Below are 17,074 nucleotides of genomic sequence, written 5' to 3'. Positions count from 1 at the left end.
CGCAGCCCAGTCAAAACTGTTCGCTGCTCTGGCCCCCCAATGGTGGAACAAACTCCCTCACGACGCCAGGACAGCGGAGTCAATCACCACCTTCCGGAGACACCTGAAACCCCACCTCTTTCAGGAATACCTAGGATAGGATAAAGTAATCCTTCTCACCCCCCCCTTAAAAGATTTAGATGCACTATTGTAAAGTGGCTGTTCCACTGGATGTCTTAAGGTGAACGCACCAATTTGTAAGTCGCTCTGGATAAGAGCGTCTGCTAAATGACTTAAATGTAAAATGTAAATGTAAGTTCCTTGCTCAGAACATGAGAACATATGAAAGTTGGTGGTTCCATTTAACATGAGACTTCAATATTCCAAGGTAAGAGGTTTTAGGTTGTAGTTAATATAGTATTTATAGGACTATTTCTCTCCATACCATTTGTATTTCATATACCTTTGACTATTGGATGTTTTTATAGGCACTATAGTATTGCAAGTGTAACAGTATAGCTTCCGTCCCCCTCCTTGCCCCTACCTGGGCTCGAACCAGGAACACATAGACAACAGCCACACTCAAAGCATCGTTACCCATCGCTCCACAAAAGCCGCGGCCCTTGCAGCGCACACCCAGCTAACTAACTAGCCATTTCACATTGGTTACACCAGCCATTAGGCTGATAGGCTTGAAGTCATAAACAGCGCTGTGCTTGCGAAGAGCTGCTGGCAAAATGCACGAAAGTGCTGTTTGAATGAATGATTACGGGCCTGCTGCTGCTCAGTCAGACTGCTCTATCAAATCAGACTTAATTATAACATAATAATACACAGAAATACGAGTCTTTGGTCATTAATATGATCAAATCCGGAAACTATCATTTCGAAAACAAAACATTTATTATTTCAGTGAAATATGGAACCGTTCGGTATTTTATCTAACATGTGGCATCCCTAAGTCTAAATATTCTTGTTACATTGCACAACCTTCAATGTATGCCATAATTACGTACAATTCCGGCAAATTAGTTCGCAATGAGCCAGGCAGCCCAAACTGTTGCATATACCCTGACTCTGCGTGCAATGAACGCAAGAGAAATGGCACAATTTCACCTGGTTAATATTGCCTGCTAAACTAGATTAGTAGTTATAACTAGTGATTATGATTGATTGTTTTTTATAATATAAGTTTAATGCTAGCTAGCAATTTACCTTGGCTTCTACTGCATTCGCGTAACAGGCAGGCTACTCGTGAAGTGCAATGGTTAGAGCGTTGGACTAGTTAACTGTGCGGTTGCACGATTGAAACCCCTGAGCTGACAAGGTGAAAATCTGTCATTCTGCCCCTGAACAAGGCAGTTAACCCACAGTTTCTAGGCAGTCATTGAAAATAAGAATGTGTTCTTAACTGACTTGCCTAGTTAAATAAAAGGTATTTAAAAAAAATAATTAAAACAAATGTAAATAAATTTTAAAAATCGGAAATCGGCGCCCAAAAATACCGATTTCTGATTGTTATGAAAACTTTAAATTGGCCCTAATTAATCGGCCATTACGATTAATCGGTCGACCTCTAATAGAAATCATGTGTTTGATACCATTCCACTGATTCCGCTCCAGCCATTACCACGAGCCCGTCCTCCCCAGCCAACTGTGGATGGAGTACGAAATCTGAATCGAAAGGACCGTACACTGTTAGACACACCCTGGAATCCAAACTGATATGCTCACTTTCACCATTGTGTTAGATTCCAGGCTATAAATCTGTGTTATTCATAAGTAGATTTACTGGTTGTGAAAGAACATGCAGTTCTTTTAAAAGTAAGCTGAGAAATATCATCTATGTGCTCATTGCAATGTGCTCATTGTCATGAGATCTAATCAGATAAATTGGTTTGGACCATTACCCAATCATCACCTGGTCACTTAGCAGATCTTTCTCATAAACACGGACATGGATGCCAATAGTTTGTGCGAGACAATTCAGATTCCTACGAAGTTAACAAAATTGGGGCGTACCCTAAGCCAAAATATATGGACATGTTTATTTTTCCACTCTGCAGTGAGAGTATTTCTTACTCACATGACCACCTGACATCATTTTTTTTTTACAGCTGATTAGCAATGAGGCGGCTGGGAAGAGTCCGTTTGGGAGAGTACTGAGGGAGAGGACAGTTGGAGTCAAGATGAGTCCACTTAGAATGAAAGATGACTTCATAGTGGGGTGGGTTAGGATTAAGAATAATTCATTTTGTTTTCTTCACCACAGTTTCTCTGCTGCAGAAAGGAAGCCAGGGACCGTATTTACAGTCGGATCTAGGATCAGGTCCTCCCTGTTCATTCAATGTTATTCATTATGATCTAAAAGGCAGCACTTATGCAAGATCAGCAATCCTACTCTGAAACACTTTCTGAATATGGCCACAGATGTTTTAGTCATCTATGTCTAGGTGGGGATTTGTGGTAACCAAAGTGAGTATTCCGCACACTCCCAAAGTCCAATAACATTATACAGGCAACATTTTGACCCTATAACTAGGTTTTAATCAGGACCACATTTACAACATGAACTTGCTTCTTGGGATTACTTAATTAGCAGAATAAGTATGTGTGCATACAGGTGGGCATACAGGTAGTGCCATCCCAAGGAGCACATGAATCCTATGAAAAGGAGAGCCTAGGAGGCCAAAATGGAGGCCACGGTTTATTCAATGGACCACTGAGTGTACAAAACGCTAGGAGCACATTCCTCATATTAAGTGGCACCCCTTTTGTACTCAGAACAGCCTCAGTTCATCGGGGCATGGACTCTACAAGGTGTCGAAAGCATTCCATAGGGATGCTGGCCCATGTTGACTCCAATGCTTCCCACAGTTGTTTCCAGTTGGCTGGATGTCCTTTGGGTGGTGGACCATTCCGGATGCACACGGGAAACTGTTGAGCATGAAAAACCCAGCAGCGTTGCAGTTCTTGACACACTCAAACCGGTGCTCCTGGCAGTTACTACCATACCCCTTTCAAAGGCACATCTTTTGTTAAGCCCATTCACCCTTTGAATGGCACACATACACAATCCATGTCTCAGTTGTCTTAAGGCTTAAAAATAATTATTTAACCTGTCTCCTCCCCTTCATCTACACTGGTTAAAGTGGATTTAACAAGTGATATCAATATGTCAGTCTATGTCATGGAAGAACAGGTGTTCCTAGTGTTTTGTACATATCAATATGTGCAACCCACTATCAAAGCTTATTGTGAAATAGAGACTAATTACTTGGATTGCAATGTCATACAGAATTCAGTATAATATTGTGTGTGTGTGCGTGCGTGCGTGGGTGCATGTGTTGAGCAGAATGGCTACTCATTTTCATAGAGCCCAGGCCAGTGTGTAACAGTCGGCCCTTGGTCCTGCTCTCTCCAGACAGGGCCTCAGTCACAAAGCACACTTTGTCCCAGTAAATAGGATAAGGCCTGCAGCTGGGCCACCATGCAGTGTCCTGTACCCTCTCTCTGTCTCTGTCTCCCCTCACACACTGTCACATCACAGAGCCTGAGGTATGCACCATAATGACAGGGCAACCTCCAGGTAATATTTCACCCAGCCAACACTGAGATAAGTGCTCTGACTATGACATATCATTAGACCAGAGCAACGTCCGTTCTGAGCCTTAGGATAGGACTTATATGAGGCGGTTGTAGCAACTGTACTCTCACAAAGGAAACCATATGGATGGTGGTCACAGGAGGTTTGTGGCACCTTAATTGGGGAGGACGGGCTCGTGATAATGGCTGGAGTGGAATTTAGTTTGATTGTGCTCTTTAGCATACATGTTTAGATAAAAAGGTGCTATCAAGAATCTAAAAGGGTTCTTCTGCTGTCCCTATAGGAGAACCCTTTGAAGAACCCTTTTTGGTTCCAGGTAGACATCATGATCCTTCCTCTCCTGGCATGTTTATCCATCCTGTTTGCTTGTTCAGCACATACATGCTCTGCTGTTTGTGTGTGCCTCAGTGGCTATCACACAGTATTTCCTGTAGTGATGGGAAGTTTGACTCTTTTTACTGACTCAGATCGTTTCGACTCGTTCAGTCAGAAGTATGAATCTTTCGACTCATTTCGTTCATTTGATTCAGTACCTAGAGCGCGCAGGACCCCCTGCCGGCGAACGATTCACTAAAAACTGGAAAGGCTCATGATTCTACAAGCCTCCCGTTCACCACAGGGGGCTTATTGGAGCTGTCATTTGTGACTGAGACTTACTCAAGTGTGCTTCAAACAACGTACGTGGGTGATAGATAAGCATACAACCAGACTAGATTGTGAACGACTCTTTGCGGAATGACTTGACTGCAGAGAGGAAGATATCGTTCGCGAACTGCTGCAGGCCCCCAAACGTTTCGTACTCGATTTTGTTGAGCAGAGGCAGGCTGTTTAGGCTTCTACAAAGCTGTATAGCTTTCGATAATCAACTAATTACATGAATTCTTACACCATGAGATCAAATACCAGTTCTAAACATGTATTCTTCTTCTCTATGCTGCATATGCAGCATGATCTATTTTCCTGCACGCACATATGATATAGACAGCTCTGGAACCACTGAGCCGGAGAAACGCGTCTGAATCCTGCTGTAGGATTCATCGTGGCCAGCAGAGCAGGTCAAACGAACGACTAAAAGGAACGAGTCACTCTGAAAAATGTATCATGACTCTCGAGGCAGTTAAAAAGGTTGTTAAAAAATAATCATTTGTGAACTGCACATCACGAATTTCCTGTTCCTCACAGATTCACACAAGTCACTTCAAAGTCTAGCGTGCTCCCAATTACTGCCTCTTCAATTTGAACTATATTATATTGAATTCGGTATGACTTTGCAACTCAAGTCATTTGTGTCTATTTCACAATAAGCTTTGATAGTGGTTTGCACACATTTCTATGATATACACTGTATACAAAACATTAGGAACACCTGCTCTTTCCATGACAGACTGACCAGGTGAATCCAGGTGAAAGCTATGATCCCGTATTGATGTCACTTGTTAAATCCACTTCAATCAGTGTAGATTAAGGGGAGGAGACAGGTTAAAGAAGGATTTTAAAGAATTGAGACATGGATTGTGTTTGTGCCATTCAGAGGGTGAATGGGCAAGACAAAATATTGAAGTGCTTTTGAACAGTGTGTGGTAGTAGGTACCAGGCACACCGATTTGCTGCTGGGTTTTTCATGCTCAACAGTTTCCCGTGTGTATCAAGAATGGTCTACGACCCAAAGGACATCCAGCCAACTTGACACAGCTGGGCCAGCATCCCTATGGAATGCTTTTGACACCTTGTAGAGTCCATGCCCCGATGAACTGAGGCTGTTTTGAGTGCAACTTAATATTAGGAAGGTGCTCCTAGCGTTTTGTACACTCAGTGGTCCATTGAATACACCGTGGCCTCCATCATTTTGGCCTCCTAGGCTCTCCTTTTCATAGGATTCGTGTGCTCCTTGGGATGACACTACCTGTTTGCCCACCTGTATGCACACATACTGATTCTGCTAATTGAGTAATCCCAAGAAGCAAGTTCATGTTGTAAATGTGGTCCTGATGGCCTCAATATTTTGCACACTCAGTGTATTTCCATAAAGGGTATCTGAAATACCTTTCAGTTATAAAGAGACAGTGAGAGATGATGAGTGATTTAAATATCAGTAAGTAGGGCAAAATGAAACTTCCTCAACAGGAACTCTCAATAGACGATGACAGATTTGCATGAAACCAACAAGAGGTTTTTGTTGTTTTGCCAGCTGATAAATGGCAAGCAAAGCATGCCTGCAATATTGAACATGGTGTGGGTTGCTGGCTTCATAAACAAAAGGCTCTTATTAACAATCTCCCTTGCTATCTGAACAGAAGGAGTCCTCTGTTCAATACTACATAGCAGGAACATGTTATTGTCATGCTAGCTTTGTTAGCTAACAGTCCACCATAATGTGACAATGCTAACCACTGTCTACATCTGAGTCCATGTCTGGGGACGTCTAGAGAAGGTTGACACAATGGAAGACTGTGTTGAGTCCAGTCAAAAAGGACATTATGACAAAAGAAAGAATACTCATTTTGATGGAACCATGAGAAAATTCTATGGAATGTTTTTGTATTGGTTTGTAATTTGAAATCAAGTGGAAACAGAGTGGACTATTCCCCAACCATTTCACATACAGTGGATGTGTCATGTGTGATTTGTAAACACATTTCTAGTTCTGATGGGTATGTAACAGTCCTCACACAATATATCTGAGTGTATGTCAGTGTAATTTCTAGAGCGTTATATCTAACAGCCATTTTCTTCCTGTTCTCTCTCTGCAGTCTTTCCTTTGTGGTGTGGGGGTGGGGTGGCCAGCGGTGGTGGGGGCTGGGCCCAGGGCTGGGGCCAAGCCTGGGGTTGGGACCGCTGTATGCAATGGGAACCAGGGCCTGGAGAGGGGGCCCAGGCCCCAGCATTTGACTGCCCAGTCTGGTGTGTCCTCTGCCGGGGATGCAGGGCCAGGCTTAGGGAGGCCTGCCAGAGAGGGAGGGGGGCCATCAGACTGCCCACAGACATGCTTAGCATCAAACTCCCCCAGCTCTTCGACATCCACCAAGTCCCCAAGGTAAGAGTGACCATACTGAAAGAGGAACCTTTCGCAACCATTTCACAAACCTTCAGACGTTTCACAGACTGAATGTTCAAGCCATTTTTGTAAATAAAAAAATAAAATAAAGATGGCCTTTCGTGAACTAAAACTCGCACTTGACTTTTCCCCTACTTGCACTGACTTTGCTTACAGCTACTAAAAAAAATACCTATTATGACTGAGATATGTGGTTGTCCCACCTAGCTATCTTAAGATGAATGCAACTGTAAGTCACACTGGATAAGAGTGTCTGCTAAATTACTAAAATCCCAATGTATGTGTTGATCAGCACTCCTGCTCGAAGACACTTTTTGAAATACAGGCCCAGATGTACCAGACTAGGAGGACAGGTCTTGATGTCCTCCAGTTGTTTGTTAGATAATCTCTATAGTAGCCTGTGTACTGTGTATCACAGTGTTTTGCCTTCAGGTGTTCCGGGAGGATGGCATCATCTCGGGATACCGTCACCCCCAAAGCTCCGCCCTGGACTGCATCCTTAGCAGCTTCCAGATGACCAATGAGACAGTCAACATCTGGACCCACTTCCTGCCCACATGGTATGTACACCAATGCAAACACTCTGAATGTAGACAAGGAGATCAGATCCATAGATAGCCGGAGGTATTCTGTAACAATTAGGGTTGGTTTAGACTGGAAAGCATGCATATCAGATTGGTGTCTTCCTGCCTTCGTATCAAATCTTCCGATCACTCCCCCATTTCATATGAATTGAAACTGACGGTGTTGCGACGCCTCTCATTTCCCAGGTACTTCCTGTGGCGCTTCAGCGTCCTGTGCTCCACACTGAACTTCCTGTCGGAGAGCTACACCTGGCCGCTGCTGGTGTACATGCTGCTGATCTGTGTGTATCCATTCACCTCCAGCTGTGCCCACACCTTCAGCACCATGTCCCCCGAGGCACGCCACATCTGCTACTTCTTTGACTACGGCGCCCTCAGCCTCTACAGCCTGGGTAAGGCCCGCTGCATGAAGTCTGACTGTCTGCACTTCACAGTTAGACTATTAGTACTTCCTTTACCTTTAGTTATTTTTTCTGGTTACATTTCCTCCAGTACCAAGTCTGCCTACTCTCACAGTAGGCTACAGCTTCCACTAATCCGACCCGGTGCAATCCCACAGGTTAAAGGCCACGTGCAATCTTTCAAGTTCCAAAAAGTCTCGGCGAACTTGGGCAATCATTTGCACGATTAGAACTTTGTATACTACTTGCCACATTTATAACCATTGTTTGTGTGGTTACGTCATTGTTCGTGTATGTTTGATTTGGCACTGTGTGTGTCGTGTTGCTGTGCTGTCTGGGCTTGTCAGATTCACTGTAATGAAGTTTTTTTCGCCCACAAAACCTCATAATAATACATGTCTTGTTCAAGTATCTAACAATAATCTAACAATCTAACAATACACACAAATCTAAAAGTCAAAGAATGGAATTAGGAAATATTTCAAAAATTAGGATGAGCAATGTTGGAGTGGCATTGACTAAAATTATTTTCCACCGTAATTTGCAAATAAATTCATTAAAAATCCTACAATGTGATTTTCTGGATTTTTTTTCTTCAGAGGACTTCATAGTTGAAGTGTAGCTATGATGAACATTACAGGCCTCTCTCATCTTTTTAAGTGGGAGAACTTGCACAATTGGTGGCTGACTAAGTACTTTTTTTGCCCCACTGTACATATGAGCTGAGTAAAGCAGTATGTAAACAAGTTCGACAGCTCAATACCAACAGTGAAATCAGAGTTTGTTTTCTTTTACAATTCTTTCATCTTGGAATAATGTTTGTCTTTCATTTAAGACATCCAGCCTGAGGGTTGCTCATCCAATAGAGGAGCCATACAGGGCTACTTACAAACAGAAAGCATGCTGCACCAGATTGCACTGTCAGATTTAGGTCAACAGACAGAGTAGATAAAAATATCAGCATATGTTTTCCTCTCGGATCCAGCATCTGGGAAAAGTTTTTATGGATGTGTGCATACCACTGTTCTACACCTTCACATATACATTTTCCATGGATTCATGTCTGTGTCCACGTGCTTGCTCAACCAATTCACATACTTGGGTATTTGCATTCTGCTTGTGAATACGTGGGCTTTTCTTGGGTGTGTGTTTGCTTGTATGGGTGTGTGTGATAGGCTTGTCCCTCTCTTTTCAAACAAACAAAAGATCCTTAATCTACCACAATTCTCCTTACTGCCAAAACATACCCAGCCCTAAAACATACCCAGCCCTAAAACATACCCAGCCCTAAAACACACCCAGCCCTAAAACACACCCAGCCCTAAAACACACCCAGCCCTAAAACACACCCAGCCCTAAAACACACCCAGCCCTAAAACACACCCAGCCCTAAAACACACCCAGCCCTAAAACACACCCAGCCCTAAAACACACCCAGCCCTAAAACACACCCAGCCCTAAAACACACCCAGCCCTAAAACACACCCAGCCCTAAAACACACCCAGCCCTAAAACACACCCAGCCCTAAAACACACCCAGCCCTAAAACACACCCAGCCCTAAAACACACCCAGCCCTAAAACACACCCAGCCCTAAAACACACCCAGCCCTAAAACACACCCAGCCCTAAAACATACCCAGCCCTAAATGGCCAGATGTTTCTGGGATAAGAATTGCAAATATTTACTGTAGATGGTGTTTTGCAGGCAAGCTTATTTAAAACAGCTTCTAGATTTATTGGAAGTACGTCATTGGGATTGAAACTGGTATTGAAGCATTTGTACAGCAAGTGCAAAGCCAATGTTTCATTAGTATGTTATTAAAGCCTAATTGATATGTTATGAGCATTGCAATTTATAATTATTGTAAGTGCTTGGTGAGTGTATGGTAGGTAAATGCATGGTAGATTTAGTTTCAGATATCGTATGTTTTTTTTTTTTTTACCTTTCAGTGTGTTTGTGTCCAGGTTGTGCCATAACCTATGGCTCCTATGTGATGCCTGACTGCTGGGTCAACAGCTGGCTGCACCAACACTTTGTGCCCATCGCCATCTGCAACACACTATTCTGCACCAGCCTGTCCTGCTATTCTAGGTAGGCAGCCAATACGGTATCCTACCCATGATGCATCACTCTCCTGGTCGTTGAAACCATTGTAACTTCCCCCCCTCTGTTTTTATTTGTTTATAGATTCCTGGAGATGCAGTTTCCACACCGCAGTAAAGTTCTCCGGACAGGGGCATTTGTCTTTCCATTCATCTTTGACAACATCCCTCTATTTTACAGAGTGAGTGTATTTTGAGAAGGTGTAGACAGAGTTCACAGAAAGTCTGCTTTTACAGTCATTGGGTTGCATTCTGTTTGTTATGTCACAGTTTAGATCCGATTAATGCCTCTCTTTAATACATTGACCAGGACTTTTGGCTCATTAACTTAGAAACTGATTTTGTGTAGAATAAATAAAGATTTTACCACATGCTGTTAAAGCTTTTAATCTCTTGGCCGCTGTTTGTGCCAATTATCTTATGTGTGTTTGTATATGTGTGTGTGTCTGTGTGTGTGTGTAGCTGCTGCTGTGCTGCGGGGGCAGCTGCTGTCACAGTGAGGCCCTGCCCAGTCACTGTTACCACCTCCTCTTCGCCTTCCTCACCTGCTTCCTGTTTGCCTCACACCTCCCAGAGAGGCTGGCCCCGGGGCGCTTCGACTACTTCGGTACGTCCACGCCAGCGCCCGGATACCATGGCAACTGGAATTGGGAGGTTACATCAGTTATTGAGCAAGCTTTAGCTAGTCTGGCCTGTGGCCAGTTATTGTTGGCGCATATCAGTGTCCATTCTACTGTGTCCGTGATGGCACTGTAGGCAAATATTTGAAAGGTGACAATTCTTTGAGCAACCCTGGTAAATCCTTATTCACTGCAGTATGATCAAATTCAAGCATTTCTAATAACTCTCTCTCATTGATCTCTCTCTCCTCCTCTCTCTCCTCTCTCAGGCCACAGTCACCAGCTTTTCCACATCTGTGCCGTGGTGGGTACCCACTTCCAGATGGAGGCGGTGCTAGCAGATATGACCTCACGCAGGGCGTGGCTCACTGCGCAGGCGGCCGTACCCTCCTTCCTGAGTACCCTGGGGGCACTGGCCCTCAGCATCATCCTCAACCTAGGCATCATTGGCATCTTCAGTGCCCCTCTGCTGTGGAACCCCCACCACAGTGCCAACCACCCACTGACACCACCCGCGAAACGCAAGCAACAGTGATACTCCCCACAACCAGTGACCAACTAGTATGTTCAAATGTAAAGGGTTGGCTAAACCATTATCCCAGTCGTGAACTTTGGAAATAATAACGATAATAAGTTGTATTCTACCTTTTAAAACCAGGTAGTATTTGTATAAACCCATTGGATTATTATCACAGGGTGGTTTTTCTACATGTTATTCTATCGTCATTATAAGGTTTGTTTAGGAGTTTATTAATGTGTTCACTGTTTACTTTGAAGCCGAATACCCAGCTATTTTTATGAAGCCTTTCAGTTATTCAGTATCATTGTTTACTGTTTAAAGTTGTGGAAGTATTTCGAGTTAAAGTATCATATGCCAACTTCTTTTCACTTATACTTGAAAGGATCTGGGTTGTATGAAGCATATGTGATGTCTAACAACACATAAAAGTGCCTTCTTTTATATATATAGTTACCCAAATGTTACCTAAGTAGTCTTAACATTATTTCTGGTTTGTGTAAATCTCAAACTGGAAAAATCTTTAACTCTAAATTTGCAGGGAATTTTCATATTAATATATAAGTATTTAGCAACTGTTTTTCAATTGTCCTATATATTTGTAAGCCATTATTAGAACATCTCAAAACCCATATTTAATATAAAGTATGACTATCCATTACATGATTCCCATCACTAACTGGCCTACTTAGTATGATTCCACCATTTTGTTTTAATATTCAATACCATCTCATTTAAATCTCCACTATGACTTGAATATATTTGCAGACCAGTGTAGTGCTCAGATTATATTATAGCTCTCTCAGATTAACCTGCTCTAAACGTCTACACTCTCAGAACAAAAGGTGCTATCTAGAACCTAAAAGGTTATTTGGCTGTCCCCGTAGGAGAACCCTTAAAAGAACCCTTTTTGTTTCCAGGTAGAACCCTTTTGAGTTCCTTGCAGAACCCTTTCCACTGAGGGTTCTACATGGAACCCAAAATATTTCTATCTGGAACCAAAAAGGTTCTACCTGGAACCAAAAAGGTTTTTCCTATGGGGACAGCCAAAGAACCCTTTTGAAACCCTTTTTTCTAAGCGTGTACCTGAAAGCTACAGCACTGTACCATGTCTATGATTAAAAGACAGGTGCCATTTTACAGAGGTACGTTTCCATGGAAACTCCATGGTTCTTTGCAGTTTGTGTTCCTGTGGATGCTCAGTCACTTTAATTGTTCTTTGGAGTACTCTTAGTTGTTACATCTACAACATACATTAATGGTCATTGGATACATTTTTTGAAACACTACATGTTGTTTAAATGTCAGGGAATTACTGAAATTCTCCCTAAAACATACCCATCATTGTAACATCGATAGGACATACCAAATGATTTTGTTTATAACAGATATCTGATGGAAGAAATCTTAGATGACGCACAACAGAACTGAATGAGTAATGTCTCCTCATCTCCCAGGCATGTGGATGTGGTCAGTGGAGGTCAAAGGGTCTTGTCACTGTCGTATTCATGTGGTATCGTGGTGGTCATTGCAGGTTTATGGCAAACCAATACACCACTCACCCCATGCTGATATAACATTGTCAGTGGCTATTGTTTACATGTATCCTTGAAAAAGAGTGTGGTATCTCTTGAGTATTTCATCCTTGTAGTATATATAACAGCACTTACTGTTTCTGTTCAGTTGTAAAGCGTAGTGAATATGTACAGGTAACTGCCAAAATAAAGGAAACATCAACATAAAGTATCTTAGTAGGGTGTTGGGCCATCACGAACCAGAACAGCTTCTATGCCTTGGCATAGGTTCACCAAGTGTCTGGAACTCTGTTGGAGGGATGCGACACCATTCTTCCACGAGAAACTCCATAATTTGGTGTTTAGTTGAAGGGGTGGAAATCGCTGTCTCAGGTGCCACTCCAGATTCTCCCATAAGTGTTCAATTGGGTTTTAATGTGGTGACTAAGAGACACACACACCCTTTGAGCCCCCTGTGCTCCTTTAAGACCCCTCTTTCAAAGTCACTGAGATCTCTTCTAGCCATGGTAGCCAAAATAATGGGCAATAGGGCATTTTTATACATGACCCTAAGCATGATGGGATATTAATTGCTTAATTAACTCAGGAACCACACCTGTGTGGAAGCACATGCTTTCAATATACTTTGTATCCCTCATTTACTGAAGTGTTTCCTTTATTTTGGGCATTACCTGTATATTTGCATGATTATTTTTGTAAATGTTATAGATGAGGAAAAATGATTAATTACATCCCCAACATCATGTGATCATTTCTTGACATAATTGCACTTACCATGTACCACACTAGACCTAACACACACGTCATTATTTTATCATGTAGCTCTGTATTCAGTGTGTAGGGGAGACCAGGGTTGATTGTCACAGTGCTTATAACTCCCAAACTAGAGGGCGCTGTGTAATACTTTTAAGATTAAAATGTGTGAATTCTTCAAAAGAACTAATCCACCTAGTCGATTCATGTCATCATAACAAAACATTTAGGTGAGGGTATTTATTTATATATTTTTTAATTCATAGGCAAAACTTCTTCTTCTTTTTTTTCAAGATGGCAGTATTTTTTTCATCCAGTATTTTTTTTCATTTTTCATCCAAAAATAAATGTTTGCATTATGGGGGTATACATGTCAAAAAATTATATTATAGGGAGAGCTACATTCCATACTTATTTCTGAGTTCCTAGGTCAAGCCATGTGGTAGCATGTAGCATCTTAATTAGCATTGGGATCTGTTGCTGTAAACCTTCCTTCCCGGAAGATCAAAATGTGTTGGGAATAATATATGTAAGGTGGAGAGCGTTAGCACATTGGGAAGATGTCGCCGAGACATCAGAATAGAGTCTTGATGCCTGGCCGACATATATACTATGTAGAACTGTAGAATTTAGAATGGAGGTATTCTAAAAACCATCTGTGAGACGTCTTGCCAATTAGCAAACGATGTCTAAACCTGCATCTTCCCGATTCATCATTCATCCATTGTCCAGAGGTTTCTCTGCTATCTGGGTTTGTTGCCTTTCTCTCCCAAACATATTTTCTCTGTCACACATCGACAAATGTACACATGTGTGTGCAACACACACACACACAAATTGACTCAAAATGTCATATGTTACCCTGCATTTTGTTAGGAATATCATTTGATAAAAGAAAGGCTATTTCTAAGACGCTGTGAACTATATTGCTTAATTTCCTTTTAATAAAGGAATAAACTAATAGCCAACATTGTGACAACCAACCCCATCAGGGGAGACGGCCTAGAGGAGAACGGTGCATACTAATGGCTGAAACGGAGCGAATGGAATGGCATCAACCACATGGAAACCATTTGTTTGATATATTTGATATTATTCCACTGATTCCACTCCAGCCATTACCACGAGCCCGTCCTCCCCAATTAAGGTGCCACCAACCTCCTGTGAACCTTATACTGTGTGACAACCAACCCTGCGATGGGGCTGGTTGTCACAAGTGGGCAGAGTGTGTTTGATGGCTTATTACTCAATGTTGGAATAAAACATACTAATAGGATCCCTATTTCAACCCAAGACCTTTGGTCTTTCTGTTAATGTTGAAAAGAGTCTTGTTATATATACTGGTGCTGAGAAATACACACCAGAGTCAAACGTGTGACAACCAACCCAAGTCTCCCCTAAAGCCTTTGGGTGGTTATGAGGGAATAGAAAGTGATATTGTGTCAGTGAGGGAAATGGACTGTGTTGCAGGTTGAGCAGAGTGTACAGGCAGTATAGGCAAACACACATACACACATAGACACACTTCATTTTACTCCAACGAGAGCCCTATTGTTTGAAAAACAATTTTTGTTTTGAGGGTTAGTGTATTGAACACAGAGAGACCTATGTAGTTGCCCTTTTCATCATCATTATAGCACTCCGTTTTACACTATTGATTTTGGTATGGTGCTTTCATCGTCTTACAACTTGTGTCTTGGAAGTGGGTTGTGACTAGCGTGTGGCCGACCATATCGACCATAACTGTATCTGAATTGACATATTGTAGTGCTGATATACCTGCAGTTGGTGCATATAACCTATTGTCCTTTAACTTGTTGAATATTTGAATGTTCAACTACATTTCTAAACATTCTGTTATGCTTTTGTCATTGAAATCTACTTTCGTTCAAACTAGGTTATCGCTGGAGAAAAAAACACAGTGATGACCTATTAGTTCAAATGCATCTGTTTGTTTACTTCGATCACTTTCATGAAGCTATGATGATTCCCAAAGTGTGTTCATATTGAATGGCATGTTACAGTAAGTAAAATAGGAAGCTATGCAATGATTTGGTTGGATGACACAACAAACTACACACCAAGGAACTTCCAGTGACTCCTGAAGAGTGCTAGGTTTTAGGGAAGAGGGAAGAAGCGGTTTGAATGAATGTCTGTACCTATTTTCCTTTCATACTACCTTTAATTCCATTTGTATTTTTATTTAGCATATATGCTGTGTTTTGTGTGGAGAACTTAATATAGTTCCTGGGGGAAAAACTGAAGAGAAAAAAAATGTCATTGTTTGCTATCTTGTTACTAAAATTGTGTCAATGCTGCCTTATTAGAGTGTATTCATCACTGGAATCAATTCTCTAATAAAAATGACTTACCACATATTTGACAGCATTAATGTGTTTGTCTGTCGACTGTGTATAACAACTGTATCAGCTGAAATGTTGGATCGTATAGGGTAGTACTGCAGTTATTTTCCAATACACTACTCACTGAGCAATGATCTACTGTAAAACAACCAATGTTCTACTGCAAGAGGGAACAAAGTATTGGTGTATGTATGAATGTGAGCAGTAGGGGGCATGATTGAACAAGGATAATTTGTTTTGCCTCTGTAGCCAACAGTATGTACACACAAGAGTAGAAAATATAGTTATTTTTGACAGATTCTACCAAATTGCGATAACACACAACAAAATACACTGCTTATCTTGTTTTGAGGCAATTTGAGGTTATTGTTTTCTCTCAGTCAATGGTGAAGATGCTGACATATTGGTCTCTAAACTTCAGATGGGGAATAGAGGCGCTCTTTTCCTTGGAAAGAGTGTGTATTAGCGTATCTTAAAAAGGAGGAGTGATGATGAGGGAGACTCGCTTAGCCCCAGTCCTGGAAGGAGATGGGCAGTGGAAAGTATATCTCTATAGGGGGTTGAAGGTATAGTCCCGTCTCTGCCTGTAAGACGTCATAGGAAACAGTGGTCCAGCATGAGCCTAACACGTGTTTTCATTTCCAATACACTAAAGAGAGGGAGAGAGCCAGCGATATAACATTACTCACAACCCATTAGCACTCCTAAGGGAGTGGATATGGAGAAAAGGGAGGGAGAAAAAAAAGTGTGAAGTGATGAGAGGCTGCTGTAATATATCCAAAGTGTGCTTGTTTGTTTGGGGGGGGGGTAACCTAAGGTCATATAAAACATTATTCTTCCAGTAACTGATGTGTGTGGGGAGACTTCCAGTGAGAATGTACTGCTGTGTGTAATTCAGGTAATTGATTACAGACCTCCACACAATGTAAGGTGCTTTTGCAGGCTAAAACGTGTAGGAACAATTAGTCTGTATTTGTTCATCCTCCGAAATATTATAAGAACATGTACTGTAAGATGGTAGACAATTGGAAACTGAGCTCCTTGAACCAAATGGTTGTTTTATTCATGGGCAGACGATATACAAAGTGTTGGGGTAACAATATCTGAACATTACCATTTTTTTTTTTTTTACATCAATAAAGTATATGTACATATTTACATTCAAAGGTGTCCAAATTGTTTTACTAGTCTTGTAAAATGTCTGCTTTTATTTTCAAGGTGAAAGGTTAAAAGGGAGAGTGGACCTTGTTGTGTGTCTATAGGTTGTATCACGGTCTCTATTTCAATTCCATCTGTAACTCTCCTCCTGAAGTTTCGATCACTGTTATCCATCTGTTACATGTGAAACCATTTCGCTGTATCTCTCTCAACCATCTGGTCCCTTCCTGGATTTCAGCAGCTTGCTTTGATGTTAAAGGCTGATGTTAAATGCTTAGGGGGTCACTATAAGGCATGTTAACATGGCTATTTCCTATGAAAGCTATGTAACTGTACCTGAACCGATGAGCTATAATCTTGCACTGCCTACACATGTTTTTATTTGGAGTATACTCAC

At 41.7% G+C, this 17,074-nt stretch overlaps 1 protein-coding gene across 1 annotated transcript; it reads left to right on the top strand.

Moving 5' to 3' along the window:
• Positions 1-6,362: 6,362 nt before the first annotated feature.
• Positions 6,363-15,544, top strand: LOC115141106 (membrane progestin receptor delta-like). The gene is made up of 7 exons (XM_029679734.2): positions 6,363-6,620; positions 7,074-7,201; positions 7,412-7,617; positions 9,594-9,720; positions 9,817-9,913; positions 10,194-10,338; positions 10,621-15,544. Exons 1-7 carry the CDS (start codon positions 6,426-6,428, stop codon positions 10,884-10,886), a joined length of 1,164 nt encoding a protein of 387 aa, XP_029535594.1. The 5' UTR covers positions 6,363-6,425; the 3' UTR covers positions 10,887-15,544.
• The last annotated feature ends 1,530 nt before the right edge of the window (positions 15,545-17,074 follow it).

The sequence above is a fragment of the Oncorhynchus nerka genome, linkage group LG14, assembly GCF_034236695.1.
Source record: "Oncorhynchus nerka isolate Pitt River linkage group LG14, Oner_Uvic_2.0, whole genome shotgun sequence".
Classification (NCBI taxonomy): domain Eukaryota; kingdom Metazoa; phylum Chordata; class Actinopteri; order Salmoniformes; family Salmonidae; genus Oncorhynchus; species Oncorhynchus nerka.
The sequence above is the reverse complement of the archived record's forward strand: the minus strand, read 5'-3'. Positions and strand labels throughout refer to the sequence as shown.